The 24,920-nt window shown below is 41.3% G+C and overlaps 1 protein-coding gene across 2 annotated transcripts in view; it reads right to left on the reverse strand.

The window, feature by feature from the left end:
- The window catches only part of PRKCQ (protein kinase C theta), a 40,007-nt gene extending 16,455 nt beyond the window's left edge, over positions 1-23,552 (reverse strand). For both annotated transcript variants that reach the window (XM_032197471.1, XM_032197462.1), the window contains exons 1-11: positions 23,435-23,552; positions 17,969-18,168; positions 16,163-16,223; positions 14,253-14,415; positions 13,727-13,758; positions 13,501-13,586; positions 12,317-12,446; positions 11,537-11,646; positions 9,550-9,673; positions 7,519-7,697; positions 4,894-5,067 (exon numbers count right to left, since the gene is read on the reverse strand). In XM_032197471.1, coding sequence (XP_032053362.1) covers positions 4,894-5,067; positions 7,519-7,697; positions 9,550-9,673; positions 11,537-11,646; positions 12,317-12,446; positions 13,501-13,586; positions 13,727-13,758; positions 14,253-14,415; positions 16,163-16,223; positions 17,969-18,168; positions 23,435-23,552 — 1,377 coding nt within the window. The remainder of the gene's footprint in view (positions 1-4,893; positions 5,068-7,518; positions 7,698-9,549; positions 9,674-11,536; positions 11,647-12,316; positions 12,447-13,500; positions 13,587-13,726; positions 13,759-14,252; positions 14,416-16,162; positions 16,224-17,968; positions 18,169-23,434) is intronic.
- Positions 23,553-24,920: the final 1,368 nt, after the last annotated feature.

The raw sequence follows: 24,920 nt of genomic DNA on the forward strand, positions 1-24,920 counted from the left end.
GATTAAAGCATCCCCAGGTCTAATTTTGTTCTCTGGTCTAAAGACTTTGCTTCTTTTTCTCCCTGTGTAGTATCAGTCTGTCTTCTGGAGATGGCAGCATTTCTTTTAGCTGTCAGATAATTCAGTCCAGTCCCTTGTCTCATGATTCCTTTTTTGTTCTAATTTCTGCACTGCCAGCGTTTTGACTGTACACTAAACTGCTATTTGGGATGCTTAGTTTTATGTGGCCATCTACTTACTATAAAGCATATGAATATCTTTATATACAGATATAAAGATATATAGGTATACATACGGGTGCAGACATGGCTGGCAATAACTCCTATCACTCAAGTTCTTGTATGCCAGGACCCTTCTTCATGGCTCAGAGCAAAAAGAGTACATCACCTGCAGTGGTAAACTGAGTCACTGTCAGCCCTGTCTTGCAAGAGAAAGTGGCTTCTCCTATCAGTATAGGGTGGGAACTTGGAAAGACACTGATTTTCTCAGTCTGAATACAAATTTCTGTGAAAATTAGGGGGATAAAAAAATTTCCAGACCTAATGCTAAGCAAAAAGTAGCAAACTTCATGAAACCCTGAATATTTTATCAGCTGAAAAATAGGGAGAAAAAATAATGTTTTTATTTTAAGAAGAAGATTCTTTTTGGGACAAAGAACTGAGCAGCTACACTGCAGGCTTTTAGAAATCCCAGTCAAAGCTGAATGCTTTTGGGACCAGAAATACCTTAGATCTGGGCAACAGGAAGGCAATTAGAATGTGTATATTTAATAGATTGATCATCTATCACTTAAAAGCCCCTGTCTGTGAGCTGCCCCCCTCTTTTCTTTGCCAAGACAATCCACCTGTTCCCTCCATATAGGCAGACACCACCTAGAAGTGTCTTTTAGACTTCAGATTTTTGATGTTATAATTACAGATGCTCACATGTACTTTGGCAGAATCTTGTTGAAATCCCAACGCTCTGCTGAGATGCTGCTATTTCTACTGAACCACGTTGAAATTCTGGCCGGGATCGAACAAGACCTTGCCAGTTTTTCTGCCTGCTTTGCAGATTGCAAGATCCCCAAAGCCTCCCTAAACTTCCTATTTTTTCCCCAGCTTTTCCATCAACTGGCTAAAATTTGGCTTACAAGATCTGAATCAGAAATTTCCAAGATGACTTATCCCCAACAAAGGACCAGGAAGGTGGACACTTAGAAACCTTGAGCCTTCAAGATCTTGTCTCTTAAATGGCTGAGCACCAAAGCTGGGGATGTTTTTTCCATGGGAAAAATCACTGCCTAACCCTGTGCTTCTTCAGCCTTCCTTGCTGGTCGATGACAAAATCAGGATGCTGGTTAGAAAGATATCCGGTCTGACCTCACAGGACATCTCATCTTGTGATATGGACTTCTCAGAGAGTCTGTGGCACAGCCAGGTGATGGGAATGAACATCCAGTGGGTTTCATATACACATGGGCCAAACCCACATGCTTTGATTCATGTCAGATAATTCAGCCCTGTTTCTTTAATGACAAGACAAAGAGAGGAGAAAAACAAAATTGCCCTTGGAAAATTTTGCAGGAATTATAATTTAGTCTGAGGAGACATTTTGATGAGAACCCCCTGGAAATACTCATGTAAAACACTTCAAAGTCTAAGAATTTGTAAATTAAGACCACGCTTTTATTTACAATCCTTTTCTCCCTCCTGACAATGTAAGAGATTTTAAAGTCAGTATGAAGTATATTAAAACAACAGAGCATGTGAAAATGTCTCACCACTAGGATTTTGGAAAGATATAATATACCAGTACAGCAGAATAGAAATGTTTCTGCAACATTTGCTTCTAAATTACAATAAAGATTACTTATGTTCTGGGTTGAGATAGTCTTTTATGTTGCTATTTTGTACTACCAGCCAAAAAACCTATGGGTTTAATTTGCATTTAGGTGAAGAGTGTGAATAAAAGCCTGGTCAATGAAGTAAAGAAACAGTTAGAAATGAAAGTGACTTTCAAAAAGGGAAAGACTATTCTTATCACAGAGCGTTAGTGAAATGTAAAAAGAAGAATAAGTTGCAAGCACTGGAGTGCTATTCACTGTGTTTAGACATTAACATTTTGGGATATTGAAGAATTATAAACATGCTTTTCTTTCTCTTTAACATAACGGTGCCTCTTTAAATGTAATAAAACAGAACAACTCTCTGAGCTTGCTGTTAAAATTCACACCATATAATTATGTCAGCTGAATATCGGGATGCAAAGACGACTGAAGCAAAGTAAAAAAGTTCAAAAACAGATTGGAAAAAACAAAAAACAACAACATGTGTTTGAATCTATTCTAATGTAACATAACACAACAAGTATTCTGAGTTCTGAAAGCACTGATCACTCAACCTCTGTAGGAATAAAAAGGGGCATTAGGAGCCTGGTGCCTAAAAAACTTCTCTGAAGGGCTGTCAAGCTTTATATATTTGAGCATGCACTGATTACCTGGGTCGAGGCCAGGAAGAAACTCAACCTAGAGCTCAGAGAACTGTCAACAGATTATATGACTTTTTTTTTTTTTTTTTTTTTTTTCTCCCTCTGGGGACACAGGGACTGCTGAGGCTCTTGTTTCAGCGTAGGACTTTTCCTGTTTTCACTGTCCTTTACAGAGGCTTCAGTACCCAAAGCAGCTCAGAAATGTTGCAAACCAAAGCACCGAGGGTTCAGAAAGGCACTGACACATGCATTTCTGTTTGAAACTACTTATCTGTCCAGTGGAGCCTTCCAAAGAAAAGAAGTTTTTGATATTAAAGTCCAGAGAGGGGCCTTAAACAGCATTGCCCTGGCTTCTAAAATGATTGCTCCAAAAGATATTACGAATGAACCATGCTCTCCTTTGAGCTGTGAAAAACAGTCCATGGCTTGTCACAGCTCTCCTGCTCAGAATGACTCTCACGTGTTGAGTGAGCACTGCTTGGTTTGCAAAGGTCAGAGGAGAAAAACGTAAGCCAGAAATCAATCATAGCCCAGAGCAGCTTTGGCCTGGACAGACACCTTCCAGCTTCTGTGTTTGTGAACTAGAGGGCAAAATGGAGAGATCCAATATTTTTAATGTGGCAATGTTGACTCGGGATGAGATGGATGGAGATTCTTTCTATATGTCAAGAGGGCAATTTTGTGACACTGCCCAGGAGAAAGAGCAGGAAAAGATCACTTGGGAAAAGATCACAAGGCACCCACGAATTTTGCAGGCACTCAATGCTTTTCCATCCTGAAGATTTTCCTCAATTCAGCCCCATCTCAGCCCTCCCCAAACAGTCAGAAAATCCCACCTGGCTCCTGGCTTGACCCTGTTTGGTCATCATCTTCTCGCTGTGGTCTCATGAGTCAAATTGACTTTTGCAGGAGTGCTTAACAAAAAACAGAGCTGCAGGTTGCCCATTCTACATCCAACCCTAACCTGTCCTCCAGAATGGGGTTGCACCAAGCCAGATGCCAGACAACAGGGCTCAGTTGCTGCACGCAAGGGTTGTGCATCAGCCACTGGTATCAGCCAGCCACGCCTTGGGCACCTGCGGTTACCATCAGCCCAAGCAATTCTCTCTGGAATATAATTCCCTCATAAAGCTGTGATAGTGGTGAATATGTTGTATTTTTAATCAAGTCTTGATTGTCTTTGCTTTGTTGGGCAATTTGATTTTTCCACTAAAATCTAGGAAAAAAAAAATAAAATTAATTCCTTTCCTCTCCAGGCAAGGATCAATTCCTGGGACCTGCTGTCCTCTTCACCAACAGCCCTGGAGGGGTTAAACACAAAAGCCTGGGCTCGGTGTCACACCCCTTACGGCATTTCCCAGACATTCCCTGTTATAAATTTAATCTGTCTTTAAACAGGTGCCACATCTCTTAGGCAACTGGGGTATATGGCAGAGGTTATATTTCTCCTGACCCTGCAGAAGCAGTGAGCTGCTCGCTGAGCAGGTCCTAACCTCACATCCAGCAGTAATTTGTGTCACTAAATCCTGGGGCTGAGTGAGAGCTGGGAGCACCCTAGCAAAACCCTGAAAAAGCAGCCTTGTGAGAGTGATGTTGGTCTGAATTTGAGCTCTGGGATAGCAAATGTCTATCAGGAGTTGTTTGGGTAGCTTAGACAGACAAACAGTCTCTCAGATTTCCTTCCATCATTTTTTTTTTCTATTCCAATGTGTGTGCTTCAGCACTAAGATGATTGGCTGTAGAAAAGGCTCTGGAAAGATAATCAGTGGTTCATTGTCATTTAAGGCCAGATTTATACATTATTTAAATGCTACTTCAATTTTGGTTTGGAGTATCAAGAGGCATTTCAGGTGAAGATTCTTCATACTGCCCCTCTGAACTGCAGCCTTCATCGCCAGTGGTCCTGGATGAATTAGGAAGCATCTGATGTAATTTAACAGAAACGGAGGTCAAAGAAGATTCCCAAAGTGAGTGGCAGCATGTTTATTCTCTATAACCAGAGCTTCCTGAGCTAGCTCTGATCCACACTAATCACTGCAGCATAATGCCTCTGCCTCATGGTCCAAGAGGTTCAGATAACACCAGTGTGGGCACATCTGTACCCTGGCTGTGGATGTGGCCTTTGCACATCCTTGGCCAGGGTACCAGGATGCAGATTTTAATAGTTTGTCTCTGCATAGCAGCCTCAATCAGCCTTGGATGCCATAATTCTCAAAAATCCTCTCCTCCAGGTTAATATGGGGAATGTAGAATAAATTTTTTGAGCCACTTTCTGAGTGGTTAATCTGGAGATCCCTTCCCTTATCACCACTTCATGTCCAAGCTACTACCTAACATCTAGAAGATTTAAGCACTTCACCACGTTTTCTTATCTCAGCCAAGCGTCCTCAGCTCATGGAGGAAGGTGACAGATCCTCATCTTACCTTGGTCTGGAACGTACAGAAGACATGAGTCAGGAACGGGTGCTCCCAAGCTAAGGAGAGGACTCTCTTCTCCACCATCGTGCATTCAACATCATCATCCATCAGCACCACATCCTTCTTCAGGGCTTTCACAGCAAAATACTGGTCTGTGCTCTTCAGCTCAGCAAGAAACACCTAGGATAGAAACAGCTGCTCAGAAAGACCAACATTCTTCTCTCTTAGCTGGCAACACAGCCATGGGAACTGAGTGAGATGGGTTGAAATGCAGCACTCAGCAGAACATTTTGCATGGGTAAATGAGGGATTAATGAGGGCAGACCTTAAAAAGGTTTATATTTAAGTCTGGATTAAGTTATTAAGACTGTGTAGCTTTTGTGCTTGTTCCCCATATCCAGAACAGTTTTATGGAGTTGGACTCTGGGGAAGAATGAGTAGGTTTTGGTAATTACAAGAGCATGGGCTGCATGCTCATGTGGACAGGACTTGTCAGAGAGCAGAGCACTTCTGACGACAGAAACCAACTTTATGCAAATCCTCATGAGGTACATTTCCTGTTTTCTGACTTTAAATAACAAATCATAAAATATTGCTTTGTCAACATGTGAAATGCAAATACCCTGCACCAGATCCTCAGTAGGTGTAAACTGGAGTCCACCAGTAGTAGTTCCTCCCTGTTAGCAGAAAGTCTGAGCAGAAAAAACAGGCCCCCTGTGCTTCTGCAGGACTTCTCTGAGAAGAGCAAAACACACCACAGGGGAGACATTACTCTGCCTAATTTCTGTGGCAGGGAAACTGAGAGGTGAAACAGCAGGAAAGGAATTTCTAGAGACCACAAAGCAAGGTAGACTCTGCTGGAAGGCAGTACCAGTCCTGACCTTGATGCCAACAGCCTGTCAACAGTGTTTCCCATAGACTGAATAAATATCTAAGATTCATCAGAGAGACCTTTGAAATTCACTGAGACACACTATTTACTGAGCAGGCTCAGATGCTTTTTAACCTTGACAAAGATTTTATTTGCCTTTTTGGCTACTGATTTATTTCACTTTGCAGCAGTAGACAGAACCTAGAGCCTCCCTACAGTGAATGACCAGAAATGCTAACAGTGCAGATGCTGCAGAGACCCTTTTAAACTTTCTTTCTGGGCAGGGCTCTGCTCTACCAAGCAAACTGGAGAGCACAAAACATGTGTGATTTGTGCTGTGACTTCCAAGGCAGAGGTAGGTAATGTTAGACTTGATGCTAAGGGAGGTCTCGCATGGGTATGGCCCTCAACCTCCCCAGGTCCATGCAGAACTGGAGAGATCCCTCAGGCGTGGAGATTTGCACACCCTGTCTCCTCTATGGGGAAGTGAATCTCACTCCAAATAGATCAGAGCAACGGGAGTGATACCTACACAGGAAACTTGTGGGTGAGGTTTGTTGCAGAAAGGCACGAACTAGCCCATCCTCTCCACACCCACATGGTGCATAGCAGAGAAACACAGATGCTTACAATGTTAGAGAGTCCATGTTAGCACATGGGTCTGAAGCAAGGTGCAGAATCTGCTTTTGTGGAGATGTCCTGGACTCAGCTAGACAAGCTCCTGAGTAATCTCATCTGAGGAGACCTATTTTGGGCAGGAGGCTGGACTAGATGACTTATAGAAGTCTCTTCCTCACAATGTAAATGCTTCTATCGCATCTATGATCTTGAGGCCAGGTTAATTCAGGCTGTGGAATTTGAGGTATTGTGACTTAGCTCTAATTCAGATGTCTCAGCTCTGCTTCACGTGCAAAATGTAGACATGCCAAGTGTTTTCAAGTATGGAAAGCCAACACAGCAAATGTCTCTCCAGTTTAAGAACTGGCTGCAGCAATTGCTCCAACTCAGCAGCCAAAAGCAGGCCTTCTTTAAGGCAGCTTTCACCTTGGAAAGGTTTGGGATTTGAGCAATGTGATACATAACGATTCTTTTTCTCCTTATTGTATGTGAAAACAGTGGAGAGTCCCTCTGAAATTATTTCATGCAGCTCAGAGCTGGCACTGAATAACATGAGTCTCCTTCCAGGGGACATCTGCAAGAAGGAGGAACAATCCACCATTCATCAAGATTAATGAAACTACTGAAAACAGGTGGCTCTTGTTTCAAAAACACACATTCTTAGCTGTTGTGAAATTTGTGTTATGCTCCAGCACAGATCAGAGCTGGGAAAGAGAAATCAGCGTCCCCAGCTGGGACCTGCTGCTCTGGAGAAGGGAGGTGATCCCCACTCACCTTTCTGGCTCGTGCTTCTGCCTCCCACCAAGGCTGCTTGGCTAAACTGGTGAGATTAGCTGTATGAGGGAGGACAGCAAAAAGACTTTTCTCACCAGCTCTCTGTGGATGCCCAGGGCCTAACAACCTGCACAGGAGTCATTTTTCTCCTCTCCTATCATGGGTGCTCATGAGAGAGCAACTAATCAGGCAGAGGAATGGGTGAGCAGAAGACTGGGTTCAAGACTCAGTCATGCTGGAACAATGGTTCTTTGAGGGCATAGAGATGTTTGTTTTTCCCTAAGTGACCTTGAAACCTCATATAATTTAGTATCATAACAAGCAATATGCACACCTGTGCAGTGGCTTTGCAGTCTCTTAATGCTTACCTTGCCAAAACTGCCCTTCCCCAGCATTTTGTGCAGAACAAAATCTTCAATGGTTAGTTTTAGCTGCACTTGGACCTCTTGCTGTATCTGGCGCTGCTCTCCTCCCAAGTCTGGTTCTGTTAGAGACTCTCCTTTCCCTGTGCCCTCCACTGGAATCTCCCAGGAGATGCCCTGTGGCTCTGCAACACACATCAAAGCATTCAAATAAACCCCTGGAAGTAAGGAGAAAATCCCCAGAATACTTACAAGGTATTTTGAACAGAATTTTAAAAAGGTCTTTTCAAACACATGTAAATGTGGTGGCCATGTCAGGTGAGCAGAATATCTCTGCTCTCACATTGCCTTCTCTCCAGAGGAAATTTTACTCCAGTGTAACTCCACCTTCTTCAGTGGCATTACTACCTTTTTACAAACTTTTTCATCTGTCTTTCTTCTTCATAGCAGCAAAACATGAACAAACCCTTTATTTCTGGCAGCCTGTGTTCTTCATTCCTTCTTGCTGGTTGCTGTTATGATGGGGTTATGGTTTCTTTTAAGGCCCTTGGCAAAACCAGCATGTGAATCAGATGGCAGGGACAGCATCTTCATATTGGGTCCCTGCTCTGGTTGTGACATTCTGATCAAATACTCCAGCTGTTCTGGAGTGGAATTACTGAGAGTTTATTCAATATTCCATTCACTTGTATGTAAACTTCTAAAAGGGCCTGTCCCTTTCTGGATTCATCCCATGCACTCACACACTTGTACTGTCCTAAATCACTGACCAGCAAGAACACTACTCATCAGACAAACAGACATAAATAAACCAGATGTGAATCCATTTGGGTTTTACCATACACATCAGTTCTCCTTGCAACCCACAGAAAATAAGAATAGATGGGAACATCATTAATTTTCTCTCAGGGGTCTAACATCGTACGGTACCAAAACCAGCCTCTGAGTCTCAATAGCCTGGATCAAACCCAGAGTACTTGTGTAATGTAGCTCTGACATGCTTTAGCCAGTGCCATCTGGCTTTTATTCTAGTTTCTGTTTCTGAGTGGTTAACTCCACACAGGGCAGTACTTACGTGCATTGAGAAATATGATGATGGTGATCTTGAGCTTTGTTTAGGGTTTGAACTGAGGACCTACTGTCTTAGTCCTTCTTTTTTTTTTTTTTTTTTTTTTTTTTAGGTATTGATTCACCAGTACTTTTCTTTTTTTTTCCTCCCCTTTCTGATATTTTAAAGCTTGTGGGAGTCTGCAAAAACGTTGTGTCAGTACCATCATAGGTCTGATGCACTTTCAGTATGGTGCTTGGAGGAGCACCATAAACCATGAAGCTGGTCCTGAAAAGACCTTCTATGTGGGACACACAGGTCTTATGAAAGAAAAGTGACATTTCTGATCCTAAAATCCAGAGTTCTCTGACCTGAGCATAAAGCAGACAAACAAGGGATCTTCCCAGGAGTGTAATTTTCCTTGGGTGAATGAAGTGGGGATGAGTCAATGTTATTCAGAGGGACTGGATGTCAACCTCTACCCAAAAATCAGAAATTAGAAAGAAAATTAGCCATGGTGATCAGAATGTCTCCCAGCCTCCTGTTCCAAGCTTGGATTCTCTTTAAATTTTTCATATATTATGGTTTGTGAGTCCCAGGAGAAGAATAAACACATTATTGCCAATGGAGGTAAGAGTTATGCTGAAGTACTGGATCAGAGAGTTTAGGGACTAGCTGGATGAGTAGTGGTTGATGTCTTATGTTGCTAGAGGCTGGGATGGCATAGGGAAAGTGCAGGTTTACAGAGAAGAAAGGAACCAGGCTGAGATCTAGGGTATCTGCCTAGCCTAAGTGACTTGGAAAGAGCTGAAGATATTCAGGGATGAGGAAGGATATGTCTTGCTCTAGGTAGGAAAGATGCATGAAAGATTAATTGGCTAATATATTCTCAACCTTCTCAACCCTTGCAACCCCCACCAAACTGTGTACAATAGGAAGAAAAAAAAAAAAAAAAAAGCCTGCTGTACCATACCACTAGGGGAAACTACCTTTTTTTCCTGTTGTAGATGTTGGAATTGCTTGAAGAGGTGTTATATCCTTCACAAGTACTGGGAGGCCAATTTCAAGAGGTCCATCTCTGGAGATCTGTTCTGTGTCACGCTGAGATCGAGCCTGGATTACAGAAAACAGCAAATGACTTTTAAGCCAAATGTCATGTTCTGAGCTTATGGACACCATTGCTTCTTGACTGTGACTGTCACACAAGCCAAAATATAGAAGAGGTCTTTGTATTTGAAAGGAGCATAACTGTACCCAATGTTTGGGGGTTTGAGGAACCCACAACCTTCAGCAAGGCTTCTCATGTGTCTGTGTGTGTTACTAGGTGTTTGTATGCCAATGCAAAGATACCCTATTCTGCACAGGGGTCTGTGTCCCTGGCTATCCTCACAAAGGACATTTTAACTATCATTTTCCTTCCCAATAGTTCTCTTTGAAGGGGAACCTGTAGGCAGGATCATACTGCAGTCTTATCTCTGCACACTGCCTGGGTGTCATTTTGAGGAACTCCTTTTCCTGGCATGTTGCAGAGGATAAGAGTTCATCTGGATTCAAGTATAATGAGACAAAAGCATGAAAGAGAAATCAAGTGAGGGCTATTAAAACGCTAAGACCCCACCTACAGCTCAAGAAGTTCCCATGGCCTAAATTTTTGGAGATAAGAAGAATATTTGGGTAGAAGAATCTAGCGTTTGCCCTCTTCACCTTTCAACAGTGACTCAAAGACACCTGTATGTAGTTCAAGGAGCTGCAGCCAGCCAGCAGATAGGAAATGGAGAAGTAAAAGCAGAAAAAAATCCTCTTTGAAGATTTGGCAACACCGCCTATTGAATAAAGGTGAGCAGTATGCAGAGTTAAACCTTGCAGGTAGACTCTCAGGAAGTTACAGATGGAAAAACACCTGCTGGGTGTATGAAGATTTTGCCTTGGTATACTGGAAGAACCTAAATATGCAGGACTGTGAACCTACACATTTTGTTCCCCCTCTGAGGTTATTCAAGAGCTGAGAGGCATCCTAACAATCCTGATTTGGAACTAGAATCTTCTCTAGAGGCTTGGGGCTTGTGACAGCCTATTTTTCCTTCTTTTAAGTCAACTTGCTGTGTTTGCACAGTATTATTTACATGATAGTATTATCTAGACCCTCTCTCCAAGGTCCAGGTCTCTTCATGAGAGTGCCTGCTCTGATGAGTTTCACAACAAACAAGTCAGAGAGACACAGGAGAAATTGCTGAATGACAACCGCATAGCAAGGTCATGACACCAAAGGACCCAAACCAAGTTCCTCTCCCTGTTTCTCGGACCCTGTTACACAACTTAAGCTACAAACATAATGTAACTACAGCTGTACTGAATCAGAGAGTCCATCCAGGTCATGTCCTCTCTGAGACAGGCATTAAGCAGACACCCTGTAAAGATGTAAGGAGAGTGAAAGCATGTCAGGCCAGCTCCTCAAATGATTCTCCCTATCTCCAGAGATATGTAGCTCAGAGAACTCCTGATTCAGAGACAATGCTTTTCCATTGACGCAATTAATTAGCCTGTCTTCTATGAAGACAAGCCGAGAGAGCTGGGGTTGTTCAGCCTGGAGAAGGCTCCAGGGAGACCTCCCAGCAGCCTGCCAGGGCCTGAAGGGGCTGCAGGAGAGCTGGGGAGGGACTCTGAGTCGGGGGTGAAGCCATAGGATGGGGCAATAGCTTTAAACTAAAAGAGGGTAGATTTAGACAAGGCATTAGGAGGAAATTCTTCACTCGGAGCATGGTGAGGCCTTGGCCCAGGCTGCCCAGAGGAGCTGTGGCTGTCCCATCCCTGGTGGGTGGTGGGAGGTATCCCTGCCCATGGGGACTCATTTTCCATTCTCTGTTTTGAACTAGCTACCCACAGTGCTCCACTCAATGCCTTTATTTCTTGTACTGAGACAAACATTGAACAATTGATCCTTCACTCTGCAGGTCACTCATAGATTGAAGTACATACCTGTTGGGTGCTCTCTATCATTGCCAGAGCTTCAGCCATTAGTTTCTGGTTAACTCCGCAAAGGTTTGCTACTTTTGTCTGGCACTTGTGATGGACGTTCATGTCACAAGCTGAAAGAAAGAACGGAGGTGTCAGGACAACAGAAGGTTGCTGGGCTGTAAAGGATTTAACTTCACGTTGGGGAGGAAGATGTTGCTGTTGGCCAATGGCAAAGACCAGCATAAAAAGTTCAAAGCCTGGGCTCCACAGCATCATTTATGTCTGATTAGACTGCACTCATGTTGCCTTTTGGTTAGTCTCCAGAGATGGGATTTTTATAGTTACTACTGGGCATTTTTACATCCATCAGCCTTGGCAAATACAGACTTCCAAAATCCTATAATGCACTTCAGCTCAGAGATAACTGTGGTCACAGAACAGGATCGCCCTTTTGGCATAGGATCATGAAGGGGAAGTGTCTTAGGTCTGTCTGATAGTGAAAATAGAGTGTGGAAGTTTATTTTATTCCAAAATTCCTGATTTTGGAATATCAGTAGCAGGCACTGCAATATTCCTTTGTCTCTCTGGGAAGTGACTCTTCAGCCTCATGGATCACATATTCTTCTACAGATCCTCCTTGAGGGATGCTCCTCTTGACGACACTTCACCATCCCTGACACCATTTTATCCAGGTTTCAGACAGAAATGCAAGAAATGTGATTTGGCTCTCTAGATTGGAGCTCTTTAAAGACAGCAGCCTGCTCTCATGCTCAGCCTGTGCCACATACACCAGGGACTCACCATCACACTTCAGTCCTTGCCGTGCAAGGCCCCAGAGCAGCGTGCCACAGTGCTCACAGAACGTTGGACTCTTGTAGTTGTAGACTTTGAAGCGGTGAGGCACATCAATCTTGAATCTCTCCTTGTGGAACTGTAACAGAAAAGCCATGTTGGCAATTCACTTCCCTCTGCTGCAGTTCTGCATGAAAAATCAACAGCCCCCAACCTTGTACCAAAGAAGGTGGGGTATTTACTGCTGTTTTATTCTTGGGTATGATCATCAAGAAGAAATCTAACATTCAGATATGCAAAGACAAATTTTAATGCATAATATCTATGCAATTCATTGGAAGTTGGGTAATTTAATCCTTGAGTTTGATTTATCTGACCACGTAGCTGTCTGCATCTCAGCTACTCACCCAGATTCCCTAATTCTCAATAGAGAAACAGACATAATTCAAGAAAAGATTCATCTCATCCTGAAAATGGATGTCTACATTTGTTGCCATGAATCAGTCCTTAGAAAAGCTTATTCTTCTTCTTTTCGTATATAGGGACTTAAATGTGATGACAAAGCTGGATACATTTACACTGGAGGTGTTAGAAGACAGGTGAGATGACTCTCATCTCTAAAGACTGTAAAAAGATAACATGTTCCAGGGACTGGAGAAAAACATAAGCTGTAGAACACAATTAAGAAAAAAGTAATATCAGGAGTATAAACTCAGTTTTTGCCCACCAAAAATAAATTTTATCATAAACTGATATAAAAAAAAATAAATAATATTGGAGATGCTAGATCTTCCAGTAATAGTTTGGAAATCTCAGATGACACAGACTGGGATGTTAAAGTACTGCTCTGAAAATTCAGTATGACATCCTGCCTAACACTGGATAGTGAAGAATTTCCTCTAGTAATTCTCCACCTCATGTCCATGGCTTTTCCCTGAGCTATACTTCATACATTAGGAAAACGTCAGTCCTGATTCAGTGACTGCTTATTCAGTGGCAGATTTGAGTAAATCACAAGTAGGAGGTAATGAAACCACTGGGCATACAAAAACCAAAGGATGCAGATCAGATCACACAGATTTTAGTTCAGTAGCATGCTTTGCTTCATATGAAGTTCTTTTACAGCAATGCAGGAGAGATATGAATGACACTCAAGTGCAACCAAAAATAAGCAACCAAATAATAATACATACCATTGTTTCTCTGCTATTGACTGCTGATCCTGTACACTTGGCTATTACTTTATCAATGCACTTCTTATGAATGGCAGCATTACACTCTGAAAGAACAAATGTGTCATAGCATTCATGAAAAAATCCCTTAAGAAAAGACAAAGTAAATAATGATAGTAACAAAAAAAAAAAAAAAAGAACAAAAAGAAAACACAAAACAACAACAAAAACAAACACAAAAACTTACGTCTGCATTGATAGCCTTGTTTATTCAGACCCCTGAAATAAACAGAGAAATGGTTAAGTCTGAATTTTCTGAAATTTCTGAATTGCCTCTACATTTGAAAGAAAAGCAACAGTTAGGAAAGAAAAAGAATAAAACAGTCTTGCTTTTTATCCATCTTTACAGAGTTTCTCTAATCTAACTACCTTCATTCACTCTAACTGCTGGAAACTGGTTTTCACAGCCCTTCCAGTCCAGTTACATATTGAATTTTGCAATATCTAAACAGCAAACTAGGCTGATTAGAAACGTCCATGCATTTGGCCAAAGACAAAAGTATTTGTAACAATAATACGCTAAAAATGAAAGGAATTTTCACAGCTGGAATTACAACTGTGAACCACATCCTTGAAGTGATGCAGTAACTCCTACATGCAGAATGCCAAGCCTCCAGTCCTGCTGACAGCAGGAACACAGATATTCACTAAAGAAGCAGAGCTGCTCCTTCAAGTTGAAAGGGGAAAACGTGCACAGATCTATTTTCATTTACCAGACAAACTCATGACAGACGGAGCAGAAGGTAGGTTGTGGAAAGAAGGTGGCTGTGAACTCGTGACACTTGACATTATGGATTTTGGCCTGTTTGATGGCTCCCCTGCGCTGATGCAAGGAGAAAAAGCCTTCGGTCTCACAGTCAGCTAGGTCCTTTGCATCTGAAAGGAAGCAGAAGATTTGTTAGGGTACACTGTCCTGGTCAGGCACCTTGAGAAAATGCAGTTGCCAAAAAAACTAACTGACTGAAGCTGATGATTCACTCATGGGAATGAATATTTTAAGGAAATCCTGCTTTCTGAAATCCACACAAGGCTTGTTTGGATTTTTTTTATCTACCATTCCTACAGGGACACTAAAATGACTTCAAACTGAGGATTTTAAGCTCCCCTGAATATTCATAATGCTATTTTGAAATATAGACCAGAAATTTCCCAAGGAGAGGTAATTTGCAGCTAAATATTACATTTGAACTTTATATAGCACTGAAGAACAATAAAAAAGATAAATTACATAAGAATATCTATTTATAAATGCACATACACGTGTACAGATAGATGGATAGATAAATGGATATTGAAATGTGGGCATTTAACTGAATCTTTCATGTGTGCGTGTCTATGGTTGTGAGTAAACATTTATGTATGTTCTTATGATATTCTTGTTGTTGTTGTTATTTTTCCATGCCAACAGTTGCTTCGCTGTTTCCTGTGTTCATGTCATTATTCAGAGTTCGCATTTAAACTTTTTAGAACAGAAAACACACCAACTCTGGCTACTCATGCATATATGCATGTGCACTTAGGTACACGCTCATGTCTACAAATCTTGATATGCACACAATATCTAACTCTCAATTTCTGTCTTGATTTAGTCATGCATTACACAGCAAATTACTTAGATATTCTGTGGAAACTGCCCCCCTGACTGATCTGATGATGATCCTGCTATTTGTAATACTAATGCAACTTGCATTTTCTATGCTTTGGACTCTCCGATGCTTTATAACATGAAAGGAGGCAACAAGAATCTATGCTATTTTAAAGTTGGGAATGGTTGAGGAGAATATTGGTATACACATTCTATTAGATGCTTTCAGTACTTCTGTGATTCTGGAAATGAAAGGTCCTTGTAGATATCTACAACCTATAGCTTCACCCCACATCCTTGAAAGACTGCAAAAACGTTGTCATCAAAGACAGGAGATCATGACTGACCATTTTGATTGCAACCCATTTCTTTCAACAAAGCAAATACATTTCCCATGGACATTGAGCTCAGCAGATGAGATCGAGTTCTCAGTGAAGACACCTAAACAAAGGTGTGTCCTGTGCAGGGTGACTAAGCCAGCGCTACCTCCCTGGAGGTCCAGCTGGTGCAGGCAATGGAGCCTAGCAAATGACTCAGCTCACCATGCAGCAGGCACCTGCGTCTGATCAGATGAATCACTCTCTAGGTTCTTTTTCTGTTTTGCCTAGATTGCTCTTATTCTTAGGCACGCAACTCACGTGTATTTAGGTGTTGTCAGCTGTAAAACATAACCCATCCTTTATGGCCGCACTATCATGCACACCATGGTACATGTTGTATGCATACATACACGTGCAATAATTTCAGAGGGAGTGGGCTCCTTATGTATCTATTCCATCTTACTTTGTATAATAAGAAGAACGTACTGTTTCAATGACAAAACAACCAAAAATTTGCCTTACAAATTACAGATGAGCAGTCAGTCTTCATCCCCACCATGCGATAGTAATTGCTTTTCTGTGGTGTTCATTTCAAAACATTATGATAGTTCCTATGAATAAATCAGTAATAAAGTATGCTCTGCTTTCAGTGAAGACACCACATCTGCCCCACGTAACCAGAAATTACATCTATCAATTAGCAAATAAATTCACTTGCCACTGATTTCCAGGAAGTATCTTGCATTCATCAGCATTCGCCCTTGAGGTTTCAGTTCTAGCTGGTTGTGATAAGTGAAAAAAAAAAAAAAAAGAAAGAAAAAGAAACAAGAAAAAGAAAAGTGCAATCGTTAAACAGACGTTCAAAGAAACAACTATCATTTCAGATGGCTCAAGCTACCTCAATTTCCCAGTGGGAACTGATGAATGTCAATGAATACTAATAGTTGAGTTTTCATACTGATGTGGGGGTATATGGTGAGTGGGCAGCAACTGTAGATTGATCAGCTTTTATCAAAATCTCAGAGCTGCATGACTGAACAGATAAAAGTGACTAAAACAGAAATTATAAGCAAGTTATTAAACAGCAGGTCAGGACCAGCATGTCTATAGAGAAAACTTGTCATTCCGAGAGGATTATACAAGGGGGAAGTATTCTAAAAATCCAGCCAACTTCAGACAGGTGCTAAAAGAACACTGAAATCTCTGAAATCTTTAGAAACTTGCACCTGCAATTCTAACTTTCATTAGTCAATGTGAGTGATAGTACAAAATTTCTCAGGTATTTTTTTAGGTCCTCCTACTGGACGCACCTATCCAAACCTTCATCCGTACGTGCCTTTTTAAAATCTGGGTCCACTTGTATAGGAAGTAACAATTCAAGGATTTCTTCAGGCTGAAAACTACAGCAGTGTCTTCCCCACCCATCTCCAGCACAGTCTGAGCTAGACTACCTCTCTACGTTTTGGGTGAAGCAATGACATTGTACAGAAAAGTGAGAAAAACATTTTTCATTCCCATCCTAATCTTTGGTGGATGGGATATCTGAGACCAGCCTCCTTAGGTCATAACTTGTATCTGAGAGTGAGTGAAGACCTTAGGAGATGCTCCCAGGCTGGGAAAAAACAGGACTATTGTCTCCCTACTTTATTTAATCTCAGATTAGTTACTCTTGCTATGAACAAGCAGTACTCTGCCTACATCCCCCCTTTCCTCTTCACCACACTACAGCCTCCCAAACCTTCGAAGCCTTGGGTTGGAGTTGGAGTGATGCTGAGCAAGGCCTTCCAGTTTTCAATTTCAACCCTAAGTATCTTCATTCCTTCCAAGTGTTGTGTTAAAAGTGCAATTCTCTACCAAATCATGCCCTTAAGTCTTTTAAGAAGCCAAGGCCTTTTTGACATTTCCACTCGCTGCTTAATTCAAGTAGCTTAACTTGATAACGGGCAAGAAAAACAAAACAATTCCAGGAAATCAGTTTCTCTCCAAATGCCGTTCCCCTTTTTAGTTATTCATGACATTGCTCCTGAATACTACATGTTAAAGACTTTTATCAGCAGCTTTCTTGCTTGGACTGTCAGGGAATACAACCTTACATTTAGCATCCTTATGAAGACTGATATTTCAAATTTACTCCACTGTAACTCCGGTGATTTTAAAGGAGTTCCTCTGGCATAATTCTGATGTCAGGTAGCTGTGAATCAGTTACTTGATATTAGATTAAATTTTTAAAGCTGTTCCCCTAGAGCACATAAAATAATTCACATTTAGCCACTTAAATTACCATTTGTCCCCAGTGGATTCCTTAAGCAAAAATTAATACATGGGCACAGCTCACATGAACCAGAATCTTTGCTAATAGAGAGCATATGTTTCAATATAACAGCAGCGGGTAATACAAACTTGCTGTGCTCCCTTTTTTTGTGATATGCATGGAAATCTTTCCTTCAAGATAAACCCAAGCAGACTCAAAACATTATTCCTCAGCTTTCCATCACATGCTGCAAGAGGAAATAATGAAGCTCACCCATATTTCTGTCTTCCCATTGCTCTTTTTACACCTCTCCGCCAGCACCTTGAGTTCCACTGTGGTCTCTGAGACCATTTCGGCACTTTTGTCCTTGACGACGATGTGCATGACCCTGCCGTTGTTGATGTGAGCATCGAAAGTGCTGTTCCACGGTGGGTACATGGTGGGCTTCTTCTGCACATACACTTGGCCATTTTCTGTCAACAAGAAACGGTTTGGATTAGCTACATTTTCTTCTCATCTGCATTAAGGCAGCCACTCTACAGTCCCTGAGACAGATTTGTGTTATTTACACACTTTAAGGTCTCTCTCTGGGGAAGGTATGTAATGGATGATGTTAAAGTGTCTTAAGAAGTTACTGTGTGAAGTTAAAGCTGGGAAAGGATTCATCTCACTTAACTTTAGGTGTCTACAATGTGCAAGTCAATATCTGATCTATTTGAATATCAGCTGCCTTCAGAGATAGTGAAAGGAATTTAGTACATATACATCAGTGGAGTTAGGGTGCGTTTATTTGACCAAATATAGGCATCTACTTTAGAGAAACACAATTTCCAACCCTGATTACATTAATTTTATTAAGTAGATCTCAAATGTAGATTCTGACACAGTAAGATACCCACATCTAATTACATGAGACCCATCACAGATAACCAGTTACATGTGTCATCTGTCCCACTGCAATGCGAAATGAAAGGGTTTGCTTCAATGCCCCCAAAATCTGGATGCACTTTGTGATTAGGCTCAGCTGCTGTGTATGGCGAGTCTGATGTTACTTCTCAGCTACCTCAGGTCTGTTAAAAATAAATAACTCTCTTGCAAACCTGCAACCATATCCACAGCAAGGTTGACCTAGCAGACCTTTCTTGCACCTCTTCATGCGCTCGTTCCTCTTCCTTCACAACAGACACATCTTAAAATGATGTAAGGTGTCTCTGAGCCCTAGCATTAACTGGCAGTCATCTCTTTACTTCGATATGTCAAATTAAAAGCTTCTCAGCCAGCTTGCTTCATTTCACATGGCCAGTTTTATACCCTGTAAAAGGCTTGGAAATTAAGGAAAATTCTACTTCACAGTTACCCTCTGCAAACTTTCAGTCTATCAAATGTCAAAGCAGATGGAACAAGAGAATAAAAAACAGTTGTGTGAGCAGTAGAGCTGTGACTCCTGTCTCCTCAAGACCCTGCTCCTGTTTCCAACAGTCCCAGCCCTTTCCCTTACACCACCAGCTGGAAAAGCACATGCAGCCGATAGCCTGGAACATGACATGTGGTGGAGGAAATCTTTATCTGCCTTTCCCTTCATGGGAGAACTAATTTAGGTTTCTTTCCTCTAATCAGCTTTGATTTCCCCAGGGAGGAACTCAGGGATTTTTGAGGCTTGCACCGCACCTACAGGATGGATTAAATTTGTGCAACATTCTTCTCAGGACATGAGAGAACATTTATTGGGGATAAAACAAATATCAGAGCTGTGAGACCATAACAAAAATGTCCCACCACCACTAGATAATTATAATTTGAGAAAGCAACTTGGCAAGGATTTATATTATCCTACAATCAATACCAACTTGTTGAAATTTCACTCCACAGCCCAGCACTTGCCTCTCCTGGAACAGTTTTATGCTAGTTTTATCCACATAAACTTGATTGGAGCTGCAGGATGCTCTGACCATCAGCATTGGCTTGCATTGCAAAGCTAAGCAGAGGTCACTCCCACAACAGAAAATCACTTTCTGGTATGGCAAATACTTGTGCAGTTAAATCTTAGGTTAAAACTCAGTTTCCTCTAATTTTAGAGCACCTCAGTCAAAGGTGAATCAATCTTCATCAGTTAAGTGGGGCTGGCTTTTCATGTATGAAGATTTAAGCAGTCAAATACCATTGTTCAGAGGCATAACTCATTCCCATCAAACTTGCAAATATATATTTAAGCCACTGTTTCAATGAAAGCAACCAAAATAAGGCAGAAAAAGTGCAACAGAGGACGGAAATCTCAGTAAGGAACATTATTCCCTTGCCACCTCAACAAACTACTCCAAGGATGTGAAACACACTATTTGAAAAACAAGTGCTTTGGCTAGCATCACACTCCAAAATGTACAGCTCAAACAAACAAACCCTAGAATGCGAATGAACTGGCCAGTGCACGGGATCAGACACGCATCCCCAGTGCATCCCCACTGACGTCTGTGGAGTCCTGCCAAGGATTAGTCTAACCCTTGGCTCCTGAATAATGAAATAGCATCTGTCTTTCCTGGGGAGCAGCTCCCACTGTAGCTGGAAGCACTTCTCCTGCAGGCCTGCTGAGTTCAAGCACGGAGCAGGATCTTTCACGAAGTAAATGTCACCAAGACAGGTGTCAAAATGGCACCAGGCCAGGTGGCTTGGGAAGGCAGAAGCCATTTTTAAAGGACAGATATTTTTACACCTCAGAGGTGCCTATGATCTCTGGAATGGTTTGTAATCAGAAATAAATTGCTATAACGTATCTAGCTATGTGTAGTTTTTTGTTTTTTTTTTTAAAGATTATATCACAAATTACCAAGATCTTTTTTTATGACATAAGTAGGTGGCAAAAATATATAAGAGGCAGTCTAAGATCCTTCTTGGGCTTCTGAAATTCTTTAGGGTGCCCTTTTTTGTGACATCCTTGTGTCCACAGATGACGGGCATTACTCCCAGACCTTGTGTCCTCTGCCCCCGTGACTTAATTATAACTGCTGGTGCACATGAGGCAACTTTTGGCATAAACACAAAATGAATCAAACTCCTTTTTTTGGGAACCTAACATACTCATCATCTATCATTTGTCCCTTTGCAAACAAACAAACAAACAAACAAATACCAATACCCTTACTTTCCTAGTGCTACACATAATATATCCAGTCCATAGAAGGTCTTTGCAAAAGCCACAGTAGACACATCTACCAAAATAATTCCAGAAAAAAAAAATGCAGGAAATTGGGATTGGATCTATCATGGATTCAGCTCTTACTGTTGTATAGCAATCATTTGATCTGAAGAAATACTTGGCATGCATTAGACAGAGCACAAGTCTGGCAGTCAGGGTTGTTTGTATCTCTTAAAGCCTTTGCAGCAGACACATTTCTGTTTCCTGGACATGCCAATTCAGCCAAAATTTGCATAATGAGGCATCACAATAAAAATGTTTTGAATTTCATCACTACAAGTGCTCTGTGAAAACTGGGAATTGGAGAGTAGTGAACAAAAATCACAAACCAGAATGCAGCTATTTCAGATACTCTCAGCTAACATTCGTCCTGTGATCCTCGTTGCCTTTTGCCTTCTCTGAGGCTGTTTGAGCACAAAACTTGTGGATGGTCATGTTGAGATCATTTCTGGCATTTAGCACTAGGCTCATCTCACTGAATATCAGGCACGTACCTCTGAGCAGATTGTCTAAACTACCCTCAGAGTCAGCGGAGAGCACGGGGCTTTTCTAGGGTATAATTCATAAGACCTATTCTAGGTGTCTTCCTTAAGATGAGATGAATCCACCTTCTCTGCTTGATCCCCTGGGCTGTAATTCAAGGGTGGCCAACTTGCTCAGATACCAATATCCTTGTAGAAGGCTGGAAATAGGGGAGATGTATCCTACCACCTTGGCTTAATCACCTTTAGGTGAGGTTAGACATTGACACAATTACTGACAGAGGGTGTCTAAGAGCAACGTCTTCCAAGGGTGATTCCCCAAGAGTCTACGATGAATCAGTCTTGTGAGGTTCCTGCTGCTATCACGCACATGATGAGGACCAGAGACGAAATTCACTAGAGAAGAGTTCCTCTGGCTGTTTCAATATGTAACCGTCAGAAAACTGCAATTACACCCCACCTAACAGAAACATGTCATTTTGTTTTCTGTATTTGATCCTCACTAATGGAAAAAATGTTCTTCCAAACACATTTTTTCATTTCTCATTGTTAGGGTATTATTATTATTATTTACTATTATTATTATTATTAAAGGTTCTCCAAAACACAGAAATTATAGCCACTAGTTAGTACATTTTTGTTTGTTAGGTGCCAGAAAACAATTTCAGCTCTGTGTAAGATGAATAAATATAGGTTTGTTCTGCCCAAATTGATTTTATTCACTTTTGAACTGACAGAGGCTTCAGTTTGAGTTATGGCTCTTTCAAAGGTCTCATTAAAGCAAACAACCAAGCACAGCATAGAGCTGAAATAAGTCACATTTTCAGTGAAAAGTGAAATCTTAGCGATATCTTGTCATGCAACATTTTCTTTCCTTCTGACTTTACCAATCACCACATCTTTCAGAATCATTGAAAGTGTAATTTAAACAAAGCTGAAGTTCAGTGTGATAAATGATGACTCTTTAAAAATAAAACAACAAGAAAAACACTACTACCACCACAAAAAACAAACAAACAAACAAAAACAACCAACCAAACAAACAACAAAACAAACAGTGAAATACCAAATTATTTTTAAATTCTAAAATTTCTTTTTTTAAAACTACTTTGACATCCCCTGAAGGTTTGATTTGGGAGTGGGGGTGGGGGGTGGTAGTGGGGGGTTCAAGGCATAAAAAGGGATTTCCGAGTCAAATTCATCTTTAAAAGAATTGCAACAGTTGAGTTAGGAATTTGTCCAAGATTTAAGATAAATAACAGCCAATATGAGAAATTTCCTAACATTGAAGGTCTTGATCTCAATGACTGTTGAAAAGCAGAACTGAAAAACTTTTCATCCTCTCACTGAGACTATTTTCATGCATAAGACATATACGAAGTGTTTTCCCAATGAGGATTCATCATTCCTGTTCAGTTAGGAAAAGTGTACAACAATCCATATATCCAGACACAGAAAAAAAAAAAAAAGAAACAACAAAAAACAGCTTAACAGACAGTTTCACCTCCAAACATATCACACAGTACAGCAGTTATGTGGGGAAATTAACTCCCTCTACAAAGCCTGGGGATGTTTGAGAGGTTTTATTTATTCATTTATTTTTATTTTTTGTTTGTTTGTTTGTTTTGTTTGTTTGTTTGTTTAGGCTGGAAGTTACTGGACCTGTATGTTCCTCAAAAAATGTGATAAACAAGGACAGCCCTTCCAGGATATTCCTAGGACACCCAGACTTTATCTGTCTAGAGCCCCAGCTGACAAAACAGCAACTGCTCATATAAAAGTGAAACTGAATATAGCTCAGCTCGTCAGCTGTGTCATATGCTGGGACCTGTAATTCAGTTGATAATAACCTCACACCGAAGAAAGAGACTTTGTTAAGCTTCATCTTCAAATCAGACTTTTTGCAGGCAGTTCTGAACCCAAACTTGCATGTTGTTTAGACTTGAAAAGCACTTCACAAACCCTTATAAGGATTTACCACATGCTTCCTATGCACCAGCAATGGCAAAGTAAAACTCACACATTTCTAAAAAAGTTCACATGCACGTTTAACACCTCCCCACTTACCTGACTCCACGGCTTCTTTAACCATCACAGCACAGTAAGGATTAATCACCTCCCCCTGGGATGGCAGGTAAGGGCCACTGTCATAGTTGGATAAACCAATACGCAGAAAGGGAGACATGACAAGTCCTGTGTCAAACAAAAGACAGGCGATATTTGGGAAGAGTCTAAAAATTCCCTTGGTTTTAACCAGCTTCTTATCTCCACCGGACAGGGGTATGCCAGCCGTTAGTTATCCATCCAGCTGGAGACTCTCTGACTTCCTCCACTGCCTAGCGAAATGATGGACTGACCAAGCACTGCTTAATGTGCACAAGGTAATGTAACTTAGCTGTCAGCTTAACCACATAGCTGAACTCATCGCAAGGCTGGAAGGACCCGCAGTAGCAGCTCTGAGGACTAGTGACTCGACACCAGCTGTCAGAAATGAGAACAACAATACATAGGAGCCAAATCAGGAATTTCTTGGCTGGGACAACCTCTGCTGTAATTGATGTTGAGTCACGCATTCACGAAGCTCAATGCTATGAGAATAGAAAGGGTTTCGGTAATACAAGGCTGTTGGAAGACTGCAAGCTGAACATGAAACCGTGAAATAACTGCACACTATTTATATGCAGCATGGAAATGATCTCAGGCATCCAACTGACTGGGTGCTGACCCACATTCATCAGTGAAGCTATAAAGAGAAAATTCAGCTCGTATGAACCACACTGTGTAGGGGAGGAGAAAAAAAAAAAAAAAAGGATCTCAGGATAATTCTAAGCAGCTGAAAACAGAAACACATAAAAGCAAGATGCCAGGAAACACAACAAAGCCTGTGGGTTCGTCTTCTTTGCAGGCTCTTTCAGAGCTCCTAGTGAGAAGATTTAGTGAAGCCAGCAATTATTAACCGCTGTAGTTGGTGCCCATCTTTGTGCCATCTGGACCCAAGGACTGGCATTTACCAAACAACTTTTGTTTAAACTCCTGAGCTTGTTATTCTTGGCTCCCCCTCTAGTCGACAGGGAGCAAGAGGCACTTTGAACTCATCTGTAGATGTCTGTGTCTTGGACCACCATAGCTGAATGCATGAGTCCTACCACCAGCTGTTAACAGTCAAATAAATTGTTCAACTACAAAAGCAAAAAGTCAAATGACATGTGGGGTAGGATGCACCACAAGCCTTTCTTCCCTTTTACACATATAATGCTCAATCCTAAAGACAGCTTCTCTAGCTTCACATGTCAGATGATCCACGTTCATTGCTGGGAATGACATTTTCTTACCTGTAAATGGTATTTCCTGATATACAAGCTCAGTCTTTGGCTGGAGGGGCTTCTCTGGTCATCACAGTTGTGGACAACATGGAAAGGATTTTCTCAGGTGAAGGAATGAGGATAAGAGCTCCTCTGGCCAGTCCGACTTTAAAACTTGGACTCTCCGTTCAAAGAAACAGGAGACAGGACCATCAAAGAGAGAGGAAAACTGGAGAAACCAAGACATAATC

Source organism: Aythya fuligula, chromosome 1, assembly GCF_009819795.1.
Source record: "Aythya fuligula isolate bAytFul2 chromosome 1, bAytFul2.pri, whole genome shotgun sequence".
NCBI lineage: Eukaryota > Metazoa > Chordata > Aves > Anseriformes > Anatidae > Aythya > Aythya fuligula.